Source organism: Lucilia cuprina, chromosome 3 (assembly GCF_022045245.1).
Source record: "Lucilia cuprina isolate Lc7/37 chromosome 3, ASM2204524v1, whole genome shotgun sequence".
Lineage (NCBI taxonomy): Eukaryota > Metazoa > Arthropoda > Insecta > Diptera > Calliphoridae > Lucilia > Lucilia cuprina.
This window is the reverse complement of record NC_060951.1, coordinates 14,132,770-14,154,792: the sequence shown is the minus strand read 5'-3', so window position 1 is coordinate 14,154,792 and position 22,023 is coordinate 14,132,770. Positions and strand designations below refer to the sequence as shown.

Here is a 22,023-nt window from a genome sequence, read left to right as displayed (position 1 = left end):
TCGTGGGAATCACATGGAGAAAAAAACAATTAAACAAACAAAAAACAAACAACCCGTGGAAAGCCAGTTGGGGAAACCTAAACTGGTGGACTGCAAACAGCCTGCTATCCAACCTTCTGGTGATAGCACGGCTGAACGCAGCGAGGAAATCTTGTCCGTAGTGGCAAGCACCTCATCAGCTGCACAAGCCTTAGCTGGTACGCCAGCAAATACCCCTGCCTCGGGCACTGCGGACCAAGCAGTGACCCCCGCGACTTCTGGACAGGTTGGATCGTCGATGTCGGGTCCAACTAATGCCCCCTCAACCGCCCTCACGGCTAACGAAAACCCCCCTAGTCGCAAAGATCCATCTAGGAAGGCTTTTGTTCAAAGGCGTGCCGCCATGCGTTTAGTCGAGCGACTTGGAGTTAAGTCGGTCGATACGCTTACCACGGACGAAAAATCGTCCCTAGATTGGGCTAAAGCCCTACTGGCTCAGCCGGAGTGTTCTGACCCTCCTACAACCTCAGATGCAGCGGACCAAGCTACATCTGCAGGGCCTAAACGGCAGCGATCGGAGGAAGAACATGCTCTCCAGGCAGTCCCACAGCCGAAGACTAAACGTCAGAAGCAGTTCGAGACTCGTATAGTCAACAGACCCTACAGCGAAGTTGCCAAAAACCCGCTGGTTAGGGCCATTGTTGACAAGAGTGTCAACGACGGAGCTATCTCCCAGGATAAATGGTTGATAATCCGTCAAAAAATGCTGGAGGTGTATTGGAAAATTCTCAAAGAGAATCCCGGTCCATCTCCGCAGAATGATGATGCTGGCTGGTACCAAGGTCACATCAAACTGCTGGCGTGCACGAACGAGCGCTCAGCAAACTTGCTTAAGTTGGCGGTTACGTCTATAGGGGAAGTGTGGCCCGGCGCGAAACTTGACGTGATCCCGGTTAGTGAGATACCTCGCAGACCGAGATCAATCACGGTTATTCCGGCGGAACCACACGAACCAGAGGCGATTCTGGCGTACCTTCAGAGTGGAAACCCTGACCTACCTACCCACAATTGGAAGGTAGTCAAGGTCTCCGAACCTGAAGGTGCTTACAGAAAGGCGGTCGTGGTCCTTAATAAGGAATCGTTGCCGTTACTCCGAGAGAAGCAAGGCAAAGTATACTACGGATTTGATAGTATCAAGCTGCGCGTCTACCGGGTGACGACAAACTAGACCCCAAACCGGTAAGCACGGACGGAGGAAAGGTAGACGATACCACTAACTCTGACGACCAAATGGACGCCCAATCAAGTACAGACTTGATTGGGAATCTATTTGATAGCCAGGGCGAAGTGATTGACGAAGACGAGCTTCTGAAAACAGACCCAGAAGACGCCGACGTCACAATCGTCTACGACCCTGACCAAGATGAAGGTGATCCAAGTGAACCTTCACCACTCTAAAGCAGCTTCAGCTGCATTACACCTCCACCTTGGATATCAAGGGGAGGATATAGCGTTGATCCAAGAGCCGTGGACCCATAACGGCAACATACTTGGAATCAACGTAAAAGGCTATAAAATACTATACGCAAAAGGCACAGGTAACATTAGATCTTGCATACTTGCTAAAAGCACCCTAAATATCTTCATTCTATCTGATTACAGTGATGAAGATACAGTAACCGCAGCATGGGAGACAGAGGAATCCACAATGTGGATCCTCTCCTGCTATATGGCGCACGACCAGACAGACCCCCCGCCAAGTAACACGGTCGTCAGGGCAGTAAGTGCAGCAAACGGAAAACGCATCCCTGTTATTATAGGCGCAGATGCAAACGCACACCATACACTATGGGGTAGCACCAACATCAACACACGAGGTGAGTTCGTATTAGACTTCATTTTAAACCATAATCTTGAAGTAGTAAATAGAGGTTCAGAACCTACATTTGTAGTTGCAAATAGACAAGAGGTACTGGACATAACGCTTGTAAATACAAGTCATTCGCACATAATCCGAAACTGGAAAGTATCGGAAGATTGTTCCTTTTCAGATCATAGATATCTCGTATTCTCGATAGAAAAAACACAGGAAAGGAAAACCCCCTTTCTAAACAGAAGAAAGACAAGATGGGAAGAACAAAATCGAATCCTGACAAGTCTTCTTCAAAATACGCCGGAAATAAACAATACAGCAGATATTGATAGAGCTGTAGACAACCTTACACGCTCTCTTAATCAAGCAACAAGAAGAACATGCAAACCTTCGATACCAAAGGGTAAAAGTAAACCTCCTTGGTGGTCCTCGGAAATAGCGAAGACTAGGAATAGATGTCGCAAACTTTTCAATGAGGCCAAAAGATCAGGTGAATGGTCCACATATAAAGCCTCATTGAATAAATTTAAGAATCAGGTTAGGAATGCTAAACGCTGCTCATGGAGAAGCTTCTGTGGTAGCATCGAAAGCTCTTCAGAGACAAGTCGTTTATGCAAAATCCTGTCTAAATCACAAACCGTTCAAGGCTACATCAAAAACAAGACGGTGAGTGGACAACGAGTGGACAAGAATCCCTACAGGAATTAATGGACACTCATTTCCCAGGTAACTTACCATTAGATACTACAATGGAAAGACCACAAACGTACTGTCAAACCCCGATCGGAATCACTATAGCGAGGGAATGATAAAATGGGCAATAAACAGTAACCGACATTAGTCATATAAGTCACCGGGCCCGGACGGCATAATTCCAGCTGACCTGCAATATAATGCAGAATTAGTTATACCATGGCTACTTGAAATATTTCAAGCCTGTCTTACATGGTCATATGTACCAGAACAATGGACCAAATGCAGTGTGACGTTTATCCCCAAAGGAGGAAAAACAACGCACATTAAGGCAAAAGATTATAGGCCCATAAGTCTATCATCGTTTCTGCTTAAGACCCTAGAGAGGATCATTGACGTCCACATAAGATCGTCAATAGATCCTATGCTCCTATCTCCCTCACAACATGCCTACACCAAAGGCAAATCAGTTGAGACGGCCCTACACTCACTAGTGGGACATATAGAAAAGTCCTTGGAATTTGGTGAATACACGTTAGTGGCCTTTCTGGACATAGAAGGAGCCTTTAACAACGTCAAACCCGACATCATCATATCAGCTCTAGAAGAGCTCGGTATTGAGACATCAGTGATTAAATTCATAAAAGACCTTCTTCAATACAGGATTATCCGTTCTAACATGGGAATGGCATGTATTCAAAGAATGGCAATCAGGGGCACACCTCAAGGTGGAGTCCTATCACCACTTTTATGGAATGTGGCCATAAACAGCCTACTAATGAAACTGGACAACCAAAGATACAAGACTGTCGCTTACGCAGATGACGTTGCGGTAGCAGTATCAGGTTTCCATCTGAATACGATATCTCAAAGACTCGAATCAGCACTCAATCTACTAAGTAAATGGAGCGTTAATAGTGGTTTGAGTGTAAACCCTAGTAAAACCGAACTTGTACTCTACACCAGGAAATACAAGATCGGAAATTTTACCCTACCTCGACTAAACGGAGTCGTACTCTCACTTTCAAACAGTGCGAAATACCTAGGGGTGATACTTGATAGTAAACTATCATGGAAGGAAAATATCACAGCCAGAGTAAACAAAGCCTTAATGGCAATGTACATTTGCAAGAAGGCCATAGGAAAAAGATGGGGACTAAATCCCAAACTGGTAAATTGGATCCATGAAGCGGTTATTAAACCTATTCTCTTTTACGGGGCTGTTGTCTGGTGGAAAGCACTGGACAAAAACTCCAATTGTATACTTCTTGATAAGGTACTAAGAAGGATAGCAATCCTTATAACAGGAGCACTGAGAACAACTTCAACCAAATCTCTATTCGCTATGCTTAATTGGATCCCAACGGATCTGATAGCCAGAAAACTGGCACTCATCACTGCCCTCAGACTTGATGCCATAAATGCTTGGACACACAGGCCATACGGCCATGCGGCTATTATGAGGGAAACATCTTTCCTCCCGGGCAATATTGATTATTGCATACCCAAACCTTTCCTCCGTAGGGACTTCGGATACACAATATCCGAAAACTCTTCACCGGAGGATAACAGTTCCCCAAGAACCCTCCTGGTATATACGGATGGTTCTAAAAAAGGGGAACGAGTTGGAGGTGGCATTTTTATCCCTGAATTTGGAACTAAAATAAGCTTTAGGATACAGAATAATTGTAGTCCACTACAGGCTGAACTATCAGCCATAAAAAGAGCAGCAAATTGGCTTTGGTACCACAGAATATCATACAGAGATATTCAAATTTGTACCGACAGCCAAGCTGCTATCAAATCCCTGATTGGTGTATATACTACATCTAAACTAGTCCAGGAATGCCGGGCATCCTTAAACAGGATGGCGAGACATTCAATAATCGTGCTCAAATGGGTACGGGGACACGGGGATTTGACTGGCAACTATATCGCTGATGAATTAGCGAAACTAGGAGCCTCAATGTCCGACAGAGACATAGACATCTTTTGCGGAATACCGCTAAAAGCTTGCAAGACCATAATAGATGGAAAGTTCTATGAAATTTCTCAGACAAGATGGCGTAATGAACCAACTTGTATCAATACAAGGAAGATATGGCCAAACTTGGACAGTAAACGCACGTCATATCTTCTACAACTAAACCGCCCTCATATCAGCAACCTTGTTGCTGTCATTACGGGGCATATCTCATTGGGAAACCATGCAAGAAGACTTGGAATTCCCCACAACGACTTCTGTAGAAGTTGTCAAGACGAAGAGGAGGAAGAATCCATCGAACATCTTCTCTGTCAATGCCCGGCGCTAGCGGACACTCGATCCGTATATCTAGGAAAACGACTATTTGATGACTTGTCAGAACTATCCAATCTAGGACTGGATAACATTAATGCCTTCATCAGGCACAGTAACTGGTTTTAGGACCACCAAGCCATAATTAAGGCACTCACTAGTCCGCAAGGACAGACCTCTCAATCTTCTCCTCCACTTCAATTTCTATTCTATGACTTAATCCTAAACTATCTTCTACTATCCTCTACCCTCTTTCTTTTATATTTTATTATCTTTACAGGTATCACAAAGGGACCAACAGGACCCAAGTGTGCGTCTTTGCAGCCTGAATACCTAACCTAGATAATATAACAAATTTATTTATTTATTTTGCACTCAAAAAATTTTATTAAATTTGGTTTCTTTTCATAGTATGTATACCTAAATTCGAATACTTATGAGAGACACTGTATATAGATAAATAACTTCTTTTTCAATAATAATATGAAAAAAATCATTAGTTTAACGATTTTGTATTAATAGTATAACGACATATTTCGTTGATGTTAAGAAACTTTATCATATATTCAATGAATTTTCACATTGATTTTATAAAATAGCTTCACAAATGTACATGTGTTACAAGAAATAACAAAATTACGAAATAATTGTCAACTTGTTATAAGTGTTTGATATAAAAATGGATAAAACTTCTGTATTAAGAACAAGTAATATTTCTATATTCGGCTGTGCCGAATCTTATTTTATCTTTTACTCTTTTGTATCTCTTTTATTTATTTTGTATCTCTGCACCATATACCGGCGGATAGAGAGGCAGATAAAAAAAAATCACCACTACACACACACTATTGGCATTTTTTCATTGAAATTGCACTGAAAAAAATATTTGGTTATTTTTAATTTTGAAGATTAAATTGCATTACTGTAAAATGCGAATATTTATAAACAATGTGTAATCAATGTACTTAAGAATGATAATTTCTTCACATAGAAACAACACTTCTAATTAAAATGTACAAAAAAAGTATGAAACAAGATTAACTTATTTACTTTCATTGTTATGCATTCTAGAAAATTATTTAGAGTGTATGTTGTTTTTGTAAATTATGCTCTTGCTTTTGCAAGTTGTTTTTGTTTTTTCATGTTGTGTTTGCAATTTCTTTAACAAAGCGACATCAACCTGCTTTGTTGAATGCTGTCAAGCAACTAAATAAAATATTTGTATTTTTGATGCTCTTGTTTAGAGGTTTGTATGCGATCGTGTTGTGTACATGTAATTTGCCGAAAATCTTCGTTGTCAGAACAATACTAGCGCCGACGTCTGCTCTGCACACATGTCACACATAACGTACTCACAAACAAATATAATCTGTAGCAGAAATTTTAACCGTTGTACCGTAATACCACCGTCAAACTGTATAAAAAGAAAAGAGTAAGAACACGCCCTTTGTAAGAATGATATAATGATGTATATGGGGCATTTCACGTCAAGTGAAATCGATGAAAATTGTACCATAGTGATTTTTCTATTAAATAGTAATTCAGACACAATTTTTCAACAAGATCGCTCGTGAACTTTCTAGTAAGAGGCGGTCAAAATTTGACATTTTGGCCATGCAGGTGTTTTTTCTCATCCATGTAACTTATTACCAAATAGTTTAGATAGCTATTTATGCAATAAAATATTTTTGATTTTTTTTAAAAATCAAAAACATTTTTGACTTTTTTTCAAAATGGGCCCTTTTTATTTTTTTTTAAGAAAGCTTAAGTCTTTTCCTAAGCGACCTATATGGTCGCTTAGTAGGATGCGAGTGGGATATCTATCAAAAAAATATTTTGTAACTCAAGATTTAAAATTTTTGAATTTTTTTTGCAAAATCAAAAACTTTGTTGACTTTTTTTTTAAAAATGGACCCATTTTTTATTTTTTACTCAGAAGAAAGCTTAGGTCTTTTTCTTTAACACCCTTTTTGTCGCTTAGTGGGATGCGAGTGGGATATCTATAAAAAAATGTTTTGTAACTCAAGACATACAATTTTTTAATTTTTTTTTTTTGAAAAATCAAAAACTTTTTTGACTTTTTTTCCAAAATGGACTCTTTTTTTTATTATTTTTTTTCTCAAAAGAAAGCTTAGGTCTTTTCCTTTAAAACCTTTTTGGTCGCTTAGTGGGTGTTAGTGGGATATCTATCAAAATAAATGTTTTGTAACTCAAGACAAATGTTTTTAAATTGTTTTTTTTTTCATATTTGTGTGTAAGTGTTTCTAAAACCTTAAAAATAAAAACCACAACAACTGACCGATAATAGCCACTGGAGGGGTGCAATATGAGGCCAACCGCTATTAATTTTCCACCCCAAAATTTGTATGAGTTTTGTATCTTGAGGCTTTTTTAGTCAACCCTAGATGTAGTTTTCAGCGCACGTGATTTTCATTGTTAAAATATCAGGTGCTGAATCTAATAACGCCAAGAAAGGATTGACAAAAAAAGCACCTAATAAAGGTGACAAATAAGGAGGATAAAAGTATGGATATTTGAAAATTTAAAAACTTCATAAATTAAGTGTAAAAATAGTTATTATATAAATTGATCTATTGTGATTAAGATTAAATCTTACTAAATTACTCATCTTTTTATTATTATTATTATTATTATTATTATTATATATTATATATTAAATTAATTATTATTACAAATAAATAACAAAATTAAATTATTCCTTTGTCTTGAGTTACAAAACGTTTATTTTGATAGATATCCCACTCGCAACCCACTAAGCGACCAAAAAGGTTTTGAAGGGAAAGACCTAAGTTTTCTTTTGAGAAAAATAATTAATAAAAAAGAGTCCATTTTGGAAAAAAAAGTCGAAAAGGTTTTTGATTTTTCAAAAAAAGTAAAAAATTGTATGTCTTGAGTTATAAAACATTTTTTATAGATATCCCACTCGCATCCCACTAAGCGACAAAAAGGGTGTTAAAGGGAAGTGTATAAGTGTTTTGTTAGACTTTTCTGCACATTTTCTGAGTATTAAACGATTAACGATGTCTGCATATTCTTATATTCTTCTTTAGACATAATTGGAAAATAGTCTGTACAGTAAATGATAAAATCCCTTACGAATTATATCTTATATATCTGCAAATAATCTAAAGAGAATTCTTTTTGTAACGTCATCAGATAATTAAGCGAATTATAAAAATTTCCATTAGATTTTCAACACAATAGTCTGCATATTCTCTGATAGTTTTTGCTCGGTCATTTTGTTCCCGTTATCAGTACTCTTGTAAGAAAACTTTTCACCGATTTTGCATACCGCTGGTGATAGAGGGTATTATAACTTTGTTATTCCGAGTGTAGCACCAAAAATTTTCATCTGAGACCCAACAAAGTATATACAGTAATTCAAACCCAAAATCGGACATGATTTTTAATTATTTTAAATTAAATAATAAATATTTTAAAAATTTCTTTTTGAGATTTTAACTATTTGTATGATTTAAGTGATATACTAACTTATTATTCTGATTCAAAATTGAAGAAATTTTCTCTTATTTAAAGAAATATCCTACAAGACACATAAACATTCTAAAATCAAACGCAAAATCGGACAAACAATTTATGTTCAGATTTTTCTACGATTTTGCATTATTAACATTAAAAATGTATCTAGTTCTACTCTATTGTGTATTTCATGGTGTATTTATGAAGATAGATCCAGCGGCGGTCTAGGAATTATAGAAAAAAGGCATCTTATTATTCGAATAGGAAGAAATATGAAATATGTACCAAATATAAGTAAAATCGTAGATAAACGATTTCATGGGCAACTGACTGCGTCCATAACATTATGAGAAGGTATGACAATGAAAATAATTTGAAAATAAAAGGGGTAAGGTCAAGGAAAACATGTTAATTGGAAAAAAGTAGAACCCGTACATTCCTCGAGGTGATAACAAACTGCCAAAAATATACCCTTGGGCTATGAAAGAATGTTAAAATCCAATTGTATAAGAAATTCGGCTTGAGTTTAACCAAACTCAAGTTTTGAAAACGGTAAAACAACCGTTTACAAAAATTGAGACTTTACAATTAATATTCATATTAGTAACAAGTAAGAGTGCTATATACGGCTGTGCCGAATCTTATATACCATTCACCATAGTGTATTTTAAACATCTTTTATAAATTTTATTTTATTACATCAAAAGCTAAACATAAAGAACAACAACAACGCTAAAGGAAATAAAACACAAAATACACAAGGTATCTAAACCAACAGACATCTAAACATACATAACGAAAACACAGAAAAACAAAAATAACGCAATGACGCCAACAGCATACAAACCAAGGGTGCCCAAGCCCTATGCGCTTGGTACTCTTTTGTTTTTGTAAATGTGCTTAGCTATAGACAGTGTGTTTTCTATACACTTATATGCGCTTAACACTAGCAATACGTTGTTGTTGTTCTTAACAGTATACAAGCAAGAGTAAAACAACACTTTCGTATTCATTGCTGGTAAACATGACGAGACGTAGATTTTGTTTTTTTGCTCATATCTCCGTTATTTACCGACCGATTTTGCTGATTTTAAATACCGATCTTCTCGAAAGCATGTCTGACCGAATTATTATAGGGTCGGATAATTATATTATAGAAATTACAAACGGAATGACAAACTTATATATACCCTTCTCACGAAGGTGAAGGGTATAAAAATCGAAAATTTGTATATATGATTACTGCACTATAAGCAAAATTATTGTTGGGATTATATACCAGTACAATGTCGGGTGTATACAATAGACTATATATGAGTACATAAAACATACAACAGTTTAGTTTCTGTATTCCAAAAGAGCTAATTTGTTCTGATATGAATATTCAATAAAAACATTTAAACGTAAAGTTACACTTTTAGAGCATATAAAACGACAGTTTATAAAATTTGACCATAGAAACTTAATAAGCGTACATTAACTCAGGCCGACTTTCTTATACATACTAGTTTCAACATTCTTTTATAGCCCAAAAGTATATTTTTGGCGGATTTTTATCACCTCAAGGAATATACGGGTTCTACTTTTTTTCAAATAATATATTTTCCTTGACCTTAACACTTTTATTTTCATGATAATGTGATGGACGCAATCAGTTGCCTACAAAATCGTTTACGCACGATTTTACTTATATTTGGTACATAATTCATATTTCACCCTATTCGAATAATAATATGCCTTATGTGTGTAGTTCCTAGACCGCCGCTGGATTTTTTTCATAAAGACACTGTGAAATACGCAATAGAGTAGAACTCGAAACATTTTTAATGTTAAAGATTCAAAATCGTAGAAAAATCGGAACATAAATTGTTTGTCCGATTTTGCGTTTGATTTTAAAATGTTTATGAGTCTTCTTTAATGAAGAATATTTCTATAAAGAAGAGAAAATTTCTGCAACTTTGTATCAGAATAATAAGTTAGTATACCACTTCAATCATACAAATAGTTAAAATCTCAAAAAAGTAATTTTTAAAAATGTTTTTATTTAATTTAAAATAATTTAAAATCATGTCCAATTTTGGTTTTGAATTACTGTATATTCTGGGCCCTTATCAAATTCTGAGTCGATTACGATAAAACAAAGCAATATAATTTTACCAAATTCACCCAAAATGTTCTTCATTTTCTTAAGTTGTTTGGTATTGATAATTAGCAAAATCGGTTCACACCTAGAAAAGTTATGAATCAAAATTTAAAACAACCTCGAAAAAATAAGCATTTTTTACACATTCTGATGTAATTTTCTAAAACTATGCAAGATAATTCCATGAAAATTGCTACACAATCGTTACTACAGAAGAGCTTGATCCCTGCGAATCGGTCCACAATTGGTCATAGATCCCATACAAGGTTACTTCCCGAAAATCACCTAAAAGCGCATAACTCATTACTAAATCCAAATCCTAATATTTTATTTGTTTGTGTGTCAATCATGCCTAAACGGATGAACCAATTTACTTGAAATTTGGAACATAGAAAGATATATATCTGGAAGCGTCAATAGGCTATATAACTTTCCGAAAATTGGACTAGAAGGGGTAAAAAATAGGTGAAAACGACGAAAAACGGGAAAAATTAGTACTTTTGTGCATAAAAACCTATTTTTGGCTCTTTTAATTAGGGTTCTAAAGTTGAAACGAAATGTGTACTTTTTGCATTGTTCGATTATTCGAAAGTCGGTTTATAGAACTCTAATTTAAGTGTGAAAATATTTTAGCATTCTAAAATGTCAGAAATGTGTATTAGTTGTCAGTAAAATGCTCAGAAAATATCTAACAATCGTCTGAACTTAAAATTTTTCTATTGCAACGTTGTCAGACTGACAATATTGTAAAATTGATTTGAAGTTGGCAGTGTTATTAGACATTTTCTGCACATTTTACTGCCAACGTTGTAAGATCTAACAACCGTGTATACAGAGCATAAAAAATTTTTATTAACAAATTTCCGTTGTAAAAGTTTTGTCAAAATGGGTAAAAAGGGGAGAAATTATGAAAAACGGCCAAAAGTACTGTTTTTGTCCTTATAAAAGTGATTTTTGTCTGTTCTAAATCTAAATACTTTCGCTTTCAGGGTGTTAGAAATATGTATTGGAAAATAATATCAGAATAACAAATATTCTATCTTTTGTCACACACTTTCATGTAAATGAAAAAATATATGTATATCATCTACTGATGTACGAAAAAACAAAACAGTTTTTACTTTATTATTATACCCACCTTGATGGCCGTCCGTCTGTATATATGTATATCATCTACTGATGTACGAAAAACAAAACAGTTTTTACTTTATTATTATACCCACCTTGATGTCCGTCCGCCTGTTGAAGCTGGAGGAGCTAGACAGCTGAAATTTTGCATAAATATTCTCTATGGTTTGTTTGGTATTGAAAATGGACAATATCGGTCCACTTTTTCGGATAGCTTTAACGAGTATAACTGTTTTAAAAGAACGATAAACTTCGACAGAAATAAGCTTCATATGATTCAAAATCTTTCTACCGAATTTTTTGAAGATCGGTCTATAATTACCCTACCTCCATATAATGTCCCCTTCAGAAAATGACTTTAACACTCATTACCGGCCCCAAAATGGGAGTATAGCGATGAAATACGGTATAAGTAAGTATCTTACGAACCAAAACCTCTCTACCAATTTTTTTAGGATCGGTCCATAATTGACCCTACCCCCATATCAGGTCCCCTTTGGAAAATCACTATAACTCTCATTAGTGACTTAAAAATAAGAATATAGCAATGAAATTCGATACACATAAGTTCCATGCGAGTCGAAATATCTCTACTAAATTTTATATGGATTGGTCCATAATTGACCCTACCCCCATATAAAGTCCCCTTCAGAAAAAAAACTTTAACACGACGAAAATCGGTACAAGTAAGTTTCTTATGAACCAATCCCTCTCTACCAATATTTTTTAGGATCGGTCCATAAATGACCCTAAAACCCCCCACCCCCATATAAAATATGAGTTATGAAATACGGTTATGAAATTCGCTACCAAATTTCATGCAAAATGTGTCATAAAAATGCGAGTACAGAGATGATATTCAATGTTCTAAGTTCTATATGAACCAAAATCAGTCTACAAAAAGTATGAGGATAGGTCAATAATCGACCATACCCCTCATAAAATTCAGAAAATTACTAGTACAGCAATGAAAATCGACATAAGAAAGTTTATACTTATGGAACTTAATAAGGACTGATCTATAACAGATTCTAGCCCCTATAAAAGGTTTTCCTTCAGAAAAGAGTTTTAGTTATTAAAATAGTTTTAGTTATTTAAAATACGAGTATTGCGATGGAATTTGACATCAAAAAGTTCTATACAAAATTAAATCTTTGTACATAATATCATGAGTATTGGATCATAATAGACGCACGGTTTAAAAATTTATCAAAAATATTTTGTTTTAAAAAATTAATTGACTTAAGCCATATTCCAAATATCACCCTGATGTTTATAGGGGACCATTCCTTTTACGGTATATGGTAGACGCTTTGATGGTGGGTATATGAGATTTGGCACTGCCGAATAGAACACTCTCACTTGTTATAGTTTTTAATTTGTTTTAAATCAATGGTGCCCAAGCCCTATGCGCTTGCTTAGCTGTAGCCCAAGGCGAATTCAAAAAAGGTGGTGGCCAAGTCGAATTCAGATAAGATGGTGGCAGTTCTGTAACAACAACATTCCCCATGTATTTTGTTTTTGCTTTTGGTTTTCTTAAATGTCAAAAGCCATAAGTACGGTGAACTCATCTGATGAAAATTTTTTGTAAAATGTTTATATTACATTAAAAAATAAAGATATTAAAATTTGTTAGGAAAATATATTCTGAATTGAATAATGTTTGTTTCAAACGAAAAACTTTAATTTGAAATGAATGAAATGAATATTTGTTGGGAATAAATAATTCTACTCCGGCGAAGTAATTTTCAATATTTGGCAGCCGCCGGACGGGTAAATACCTCATATGGGTTTTGTTATAGAAAGCGTTCCGGAACAGACTTTTTTAGTCTTTTTATCTACATAGTGTATATATAAAACAATATTGATTAATTTGTTAACATTTAATAGATTTCAAAATTAAGCCATAACGTAGAAGTCAGCTGCCGCCAGCCGGGAAAATACTTCATATGCATTTCTTAATATTAAGTGTTCCGAAAGAGATTTTGTTTAGTTAATCACGTTATCTACACAAATTTTAATATACTAGAAAAATATATTTTTCTTAAATAACATATTTGTATACATACCAATTATGCCATTATTTAAATAAAATGATATTTGTATACGAGATGCTTGGTATTTTCAGATTTTTTACATAAATGATTTAAAATATTAACGAAGTTTTTCTCCGTTTAACAGACATTTTTAAATATAAAAATGTAAACAATAACAAACTATGACAGCTAAAATTATCAGCTGATTGAATAACACCACCTTATATGAATTCGCCTTGCTATAACCTGTGTGTTTTCTATACACACATAGAACGTTTTGCACTAGCAATACGTTGTTGTTGTTCTTTATTGTATACAACGTAGTTTTGTTGTTGTTTATTGTAATAAAATTTGTTTTGAAAAGCACTTTGAAAAAATTGGCGTTAGTTTTAAAATTAAAACTTACATTATTAACAGAAAAATTATAGTATGATCACACACAATCTACTCTCAAATAATTGAAAACGTTTACTTTTTTCTATTTTTTACCAAATAGATTTGCAAAATAAACGGGAAAATTAGTTTATTTTAACAAGAAATGGAAATCAATTTTTTGCCGTGTACGTATTAGAAATGTTATTTTTTTAATTTTTCCTTGTATTAATGAAAATTCTACTTTTTATATATAAAAGATATTACACTTTTTCTTTATAGTTTTTGTAGGTCTTTAAAAAACTCGAACAAAAAAATTTTATGTTATATATTCAAGAAAAAATTTAAAAAAATTTCATATTATTCATATTATAAGATTAAGAAACAATGAAAACAATTTCTTAAAAATCTTTAATTTGAGAAGGTTTTGAAATGAAAAAATGTTATATTTGTCTACAGATAATGATAATTTACCGATTTACGAAATTTCGAGCAATATTTCAATTTTTGACAGTAAAAATCATTTTCGGAAGTTTAAAAAGAACTGAAATTAAAAGGAATGTTGATGAACAGATAGAATAATGTTGAAAATTTTTAAAATTCGGAACTCCGCAGGGATATTACAGATGAAGGAATTAAACCTAGTACAGTAATGATATCAAAGTGTCACATACAATTTTCACTTTTATATTTTTTTCACAAAATAAACGCATATTTCTGCAGGAAAGGATAATAAAATAAAAAACATAAATTTTATTTCCTTTTATTAGAATTTTATGTTATAGTTTTTACAATAAATCGTACCATTTCTGTATTAGTATAAATTACTAAACAGTAATTTACGTACGACGGAACAAGTCGGTTTTAGTGACATTTCTCAAAAAAACCCAATATAGAGCGTTTTGAGACGATAAAGGATATACATTTTTTTGTCGGCCACGCCTACTTTCGAGTGTGCGGGTCTCCAAAGTTTAATACATTTTTGTGTATATCTCGAAAACTGTTTTGTTTACAATAAAAATTTATACATCAAATTAAAGGTATACCTTTCCAATGATATATAACATGATACTAAAATATGGGTATTTCCCGGAAAATATATATTTTGATCCGACTTTTTTCATCTAAAAGAAATCGGAAAAAATGTCTATATAATTCTATTATAAATTTTTATATATGAATTAAGCTTTTATTTAAGTTATAAACCATTTCTGTATCTAATCAAATGAAAGAGATATTTGATTTCAAAAACCATTAATAAAGATTTCCTGAATATCCGCCCTACAGCCGGGCGCAAGGATTTTCTCCTCTATGGTATGTCCAACACCGGTTTCGCTTAATAAAGATTTTCTGAATAGCCGGCCTATGGCCGGGCGCAAAGATTTTCTCCTCTATGGTATTTCCAACACCGGCTTCGCTTAATAAAGATTTCCTGAATAGACGGCCTACGGCCGGGCGCAAGGATTTTCTCCTCTATGGTATGTCCAACACCGGCTTCGCTTAATAAAGATTTCTTGAATAGCCGGCCTACGGCCGTGCGCAAGGATTTTCTCCACTATGGTATGTCCAACACCGGCTTCGCTTATTAAAGATTTCCTGAATAGCCGGCCTACGGCCGGGCGCAAGGATTTTCTCCTCTTTGGTATGTCCAACACCGGCTTCGCTTAATAAAGATTTCCTGAATAGCCGGCCTACGGCCGTGCGCAAGGATTTTCTCCTCTATGGTATGTTTAACACCGGCTTCGCTTAATAAAGATTTCCTATTAGTGGTGAAATTTTCGACGTGATTTGAAAAATGTCACTAAAACCGACTTAAGCCAATTCTAATTATAGCAAGTTCGCAAATTTTTCTTAACATTAATAAGGATATTAATGTATGCTATGAAAAATTTAAATAATATGTATTGTCTTTAATTCATATGGAAGGGCCAATCCCCCCATTGAAAGGGAGGACTTTTTCTTAATGTTCACATGAATATCAAAGTTCTTCAATTTTAAGATTCTAGCATCTATAGTATAAACTTTTTCTGTATAATTCATATTGGGGTTCCAGCCACCCATTTTACATGGATGCCAAAGTTCTTCGTGCAAAATTTTAAGGTTTTAACTATAATAGTTTCTAAGATAAACGAATTTGTGAATTTCATTAATATGGGTGGTGCCACGCCCTCAGCTGCTAGTTCGCCCACTTTTTAAGGGCTCTAACTGTTACATTTTCTGAGATATACTGATTTTATATTTTATTAATATGGAAGGGCCACGCCCACTATAGTCATTCCGCCCATTTTGTCCAAAATATTTCTACAGATATCAAAGTTGTCCGTGCAAAATTTGAAAACTCGAATTTTACCAGTTTCCAAGATATACGAACATTAATAGTTATTTAATAAGTAGACATGGCACCTCGCCCACTTGAAATTTTAAAATAAAAAGTAGCCTATAGTTTCTTCCAGGAAGGAAGGTACTGTTAAAATATCAAGAAAATCGGTCCAGCCGTCTATAGACTTTAAACAAACAATCCCACAAAAATATAAACACACATTCATTATACCTTACACCACTTTAGTGGGGAGGGTATATTGGGTTTGTGCTGATGTTTGTAACGCACAATAATATTAGCCCCCTTAAAGTATACCAATCGGCACAGAATCATTTTCTGAGTCGATTTAGCTATGTCCATCCATGTAAACCTTGTAATCAAAGTACAGGTCGCAATTTTGAAGATAATTCAATTAAATTTGGTACATGATCTTCTATTGTCCCTATTAAAAATGGTTAAGATCAGGTCCATTATACCACCAAGCTCTTATACAACTGTGTAATCACACTACAGGGCTTTTAAGTTCATTATTATGTTTAATATTTTCGTATTTTTACAAAAATCTCCTATAATCTCCTATAAAAACCCCTTGAAAATTTGACTTAAATGTCCACAATTTTATTCAAAAACAAGTATGAATGTATAGTCGATCATAGCCGACGATATGATACCTTACCCCAGTTGTGTTGAATTTTTGTAATTAATTGATAAAAAAAACAAACTTTTCTAAATGAGGCTTTGTATAGATCAAATATGGGCCGATCTTCGGTAAATTTGGGAAAAGGATATATTTTTTAAATAATAGTTAGTTTTGATGAGTTTCATTGCGATACTAATAGTTACTAGTCAATTTTAGACGTTCAAGACATTTTTTGAAGAGGGATTTGTATGGGAGATAGGGTCAAATAAGGCCCAATCATTACGAAAATCTGCAGTGTCATTTATACTTATATAAAACTTATTTGTACCAATTTTAATAGAATATTTGTGAGTTAATAGAATATTTGACGTAATTATGGCATAAAAAGTCTTAATCGAAAAAAAGTCAAATCAAAAAATGATTCTGAATCGATCAAGTATACATTTGATGTCACCAGTTTGTAGTCCCGACAGACTGTCGATAGTTTAACGTGAGCACCTGCCGTGTCGGCCTATCTCACGGTGGTCTTTTTCATCCACTGGGTAGACTTGAGAACGGTCTACCATCGCCCCTTTGCAAATTCGAAAATGTCATACCGAAAAAGAACAGTATTATTCCAAAATGGCACTGTCGTCTTCGCCGAACTGCCAATGATCATGCTAAGAATGGAAAGTAAAATCAAGCAGAGTTGGTTTGCAACAAATGTAACTTTAACTGAGCAGAATATTAAGCATATGGTACTGGCAATGGTTCCACATATACAATCCAAAACATGGAATCAACATTATCCACAGAAGTTAATCTTACAGCTGAATTTAAGCAAAACCAAAATGCGAAGTAAATAAATAATGAATACTGTATTGCCTCTGTGAAGATTAGAAGCAACGTTACATTCCACTGCTGGTTTTTGGTAACGTAAAAGAATTCTATTCTCTTGATGACATCATCTCTCTTGTCGAACACGCTCCCATTAGAATTTGCAATACGAAATTCATTGTCCATGCTATTCTCGCAATCCACTGTTCCCAAATAGCTCAGAAACCTTCAAAACCAATTAAAAGAGCCAGTACAAACAACTGATATAGAAAGATATACTGCTGCAAAATCCACATATATACCATGGGTAAGTTCATCATTATTGGTCCTGGTACGATTTTCCATTACATTTTTGTTGTACGAAGTTCCAATTAAACTCACTGCCGATGCCATACCCAAAATATAAAAACTAAAGCATAATGACAGAAGTATAGCACGGCTACCTTTTCCGCATATCGAGTGCAGGAAACTAAGTCCAGCCAGAAATGTTAAACTATGTGCCAAATAAGAAATAAATGCACCAACATTATCTGAAACGTAAGATCAAATTATAAGCCCCCGGGGGGAGTCCCGGCAGACTAGATGTATTGGTAGCACCTCTTTACCCGGGGATTGCAATACCCCATGATGGAGATTTCATCATGGAAACATGCCCCCGGGGGACCGCCAGTGTATATATTTTGCTATCAAAGGATGCACCCATGTAGTGGGACAACTTCGTTTAAAGCGATTTCCGCCGATCGTCCGTTTACATAAGCATGCTGCTTTAATTTTAGGTCTTTTTCGGGTATACTGCTTTTAATCATACTATATAATCGAACCCAACACCTCCGGTCTACAAGACTAGAATACTAACTACTAACCTACCGTGGCCACATATAGTTACATAGAAATAAATAAGGGCTTGTCCTCTGCTATTGGTGTGTGTACTAGCCCAAGCTTCGTGGTGGGAGTTGGCATTCAATACCACATTTCATTATAATAAAATATTTGATGTTCCGTTATTTTGTTTAAAAAGAAAATATTTCATTTTATTTTATTTTTTATGATCAATGAAATATATACATTTTAAAAAATCAATCACATGTTTCAATATCCCAGTTGTCCAGCGCTCAAAACTTCCAAAAAATTAAATATGCTGTTGGAAACTTTTTTTTTCACATACTGTATGTTTGCTTACAATTTTTTTCCGGTGGAAAAATATCCAGTAAAATCAAAAAATTCTCTATCAACGAACTCTCATGTTTTTCGCTCTCTTCCTCTCTCGTTGCACGTTTTCAAAAGTACGCGAACGGTATACAGTAACAATTGTTGCAAATTGTTACAAATTATCTAGTACGCGAACAGACCTATACTACGGTCCTATACCTATACGTCGGTCATGCCCTATTACACATTCATACTTGTTTCGTTTTAGAGAACTACTACAATATCGGTGTTGGTCCGATGAAAACAGTAATGTTATTTTATTAGCTTTTCTAGAAACCAAAAATACTGTTTGCTGCAGCATGGACTATTGGTACCATAGGAATTGGTACTATAATCATCATTTAAACAAACATCAAATTTTCAAATATAACCTCTACAATAATAATTACTATATTACTTATTGCTTTTAATGGTAGATTATAGTGTATGCGGATACATTTAGTATTTTCATATTTTTGGTAATTTATGCAAAAAAATAAAATACTCATGCAGGTGTATTGAATTCACACTGTACCTGTACATATGAGAGAGTAATATTTATTATGCTCACTTTCGCATCTATTTATTAATTTATGGTTATTGCCAGTTTAAATAATCTAGCAGTTTAAATAATCTAGTAGATTCGGAGTATCCCATCAACAACTAATGTACTCAATGAACAACCTGGAACCTCTCAAGTTACGATTATTCTCCGGTAACTCAGATAATTACCCGATATTTATTGCCAATTATAAGGACTCCACTGAAACTTTTAAATATAGTGATACTCAGCATTTCTTCAGAAATTTCTTGCGGGACCTGCTAGAGAAGCAGTTGCATTAATGTTGGTTTATCCCGATAACGTACCTAATATCATTGAAAAACTCGAATTTGGACTTCCGAAAGTAGTCAGTTTATTGTAGAAAATACCTGTAGGTAGGTTTACAATATCGCCTGTAACATTGTCTGGTCCTCTTAATTCTTTTAAGACATATGCAATGAAAATACAGTGACCGACAAAACCCAACATACGATAACTATTTTCTATGCCCTAAGAATTCTAAGCCATAATTAGGAAAAGTAATTACAAGGAAATGTTTTAATTCATTTTTATTAACATAATAAATAATAAGTAATTACTGAATTCATTATAAACTTAAAAAAAATATTCATGAAAAACAACAAAAAATTGTTGACAAAAGTCTACATACGATTTATAAAATAACAAAAAACACTTCATTTAAGTATCACAAATTAATAAAAGTAATAAATCTAATATTTGGTTGGTCCACCACGAGCATCTATAATAGCCTGCAATCGTCGGGGCATGGAAGCAACTAAATTTTCTAATTCAATAGGTGTTATATTTTGCCATTCTACTAATAATTTCTCTTTCAGCATTGGGGCACTGGTTATCACATTTTTACGGATTTTACGTTCCAAAATCTCCCAGACGTGTTCAATAACATTTAGATCCGGGCTTTGGGGTGGGGTATATAACTGCCGTGGTGCATGGTAAAGTAACCAATCTTTGACAATTTGAGCAGAATGCTTTGGATCGTTATCTTGTTGGAAAATCCAACTATCCCCAAGATTTAAAATGTCGACGGATGGTTTCAAATTTTGCTCTAGAATAGATTTATATTGATAACGATCCATATTTCCCTCAATAAAGGCTAATTTTCCTACTCCCGAAGCTGCAACGGCACCCCAAACCATCACGCTGCCACCACCATGCTTAACTGTCGCTACTAAGTTTTTGGGATTCAAAGCAGTATTAGCTTTTCTCCATACTTTGGCCCTTCTATCACTTCCAAAAATATTATATTTAGATTCATCTGTGAATAAAACTTTATTCCAAAAATCCATTCCTTTATTAATGTGCTTTTGTGCGAACTCTAAACGAAGTTTACGATTTTTATCGCTTATCAGCGCTTTTTTGCGCGGAGTTCTACTGTGATACCCATTTTTATTTAATGTTCTTTGAATTGTACGTGGATGCACAACCTTTTTTGACCTTATTGACAACTCTTTAGCCAATATGGTGGCATTTACTTTCGGATTTTTATCCACTTCTTTCATAATAAAACTTATATCTTAAAAGTTTGGATATTTCACCAAACGATTTTTTCTCATTTCTAAACTTTACAACTAAATTCCGCAAATCTTTTGATACTTATTTCTCTGCGGGGCACCATTTTTGGAATTAAAAACTTTATCAAACTGCTCGAACGTGTACTTAAACACTACATAAACTAAGCATTAAACTCAACAAATCAAATACTGTTATAATTCACCAGCGAATGATAGCATAAAGTACAACAATGACGCCGTATGTAGACTTTTGTCAGTCAAATTTTTTTGTTCTCCTTGAATATTTTGTATGTTTTTATAAAACTAAATTATTTTGTTTATAATATATTAATAAAAAGGCATTGTAAATACGTTTTGGAATAGGTTTGCCGTGGAAGAAATATCCACCAAAGATGCCTTCAAGCTACAATATGTCACGTAAATTATCTGAAGAAGAAGTCAAACAAAATGAATTCCTAGTCACACTTTCGTATTGCAAATCTTCACAAGCCAGATAAATTGATGATTGTTTTTTAATGCAGCAGCCAAAACTTCAGGAATTTCTCTTAATTCGTTATTACTCAAAGGCCCTGAACAAGCAAAGCCCAAGGTATACTGCTAATATGTAGCTGCAGATATTCAAGAAATATTTTCGCAAATAAAAATACGTCAGGAAGATCAACACGCGCAAAGATTTCTGTGTAGTGGTGAAAAGGTGAATAATGAAAATTAAGAACATGCAATGGTATCTATGACATTTGGTGCTATTTGCTCACATTGTTCTGCGGAGTACGCTAAAAATTATAATTCTATTGAATTTTCACACGAATTTCCAGAAGCCTCAAAAGCAATTATAGAAAATTACTACATAGATGTTTTTGTGTATAGTTTTAAAACTGAAAACGAAGCTATTACAATTTGTCAGCAAGTCATAAAAGTTTAGTAACGTTTAGAACTTCAAGCCG

General features: G+C 34.4%; 2 protein-coding genes across 3 annotated transcripts in view; one reads left to right on the top strand and one right to left on the bottom strand.

Moving 5' to 3' along the window:
• LOC111689819 overlaps positions 1-22,023 on the bottom strand; it is a 103,917-nt gene that overhangs the window by 10,343 nt on the left and 71,551 nt on the right. The window lies entirely within an intron of this gene.
• Positions 1,197-21,591, top strand: LOC124418616. 2 transcript variants are annotated; one of them, XR_006940107.1, is made up of 3 exons: positions 1,197-1,577; positions 1,642-1,856; positions 5,122-5,182. XR_006940107.1 is itself a non-coding variant. In XM_046945362.1 (3 exons), exons 2-3 carry the CDS (start codon positions 1,688-1,690, stop codon positions 21,574-21,576), a joined length of 303 nt encoding a protein of 100 aa, XP_046801318.1. In that variant the 5' UTR covers positions 1,197-1,577; positions 1,642-1,687; the 3' UTR covers positions 21,577-21,591. The 2 variants fall into 2 exon arrangements, 1 of the variants encoding a protein (XP_046801318.1); XM_046945362.1 differs by lacking the exon at positions 5,122-5,182 and adding an exon at positions 21,443-21,591.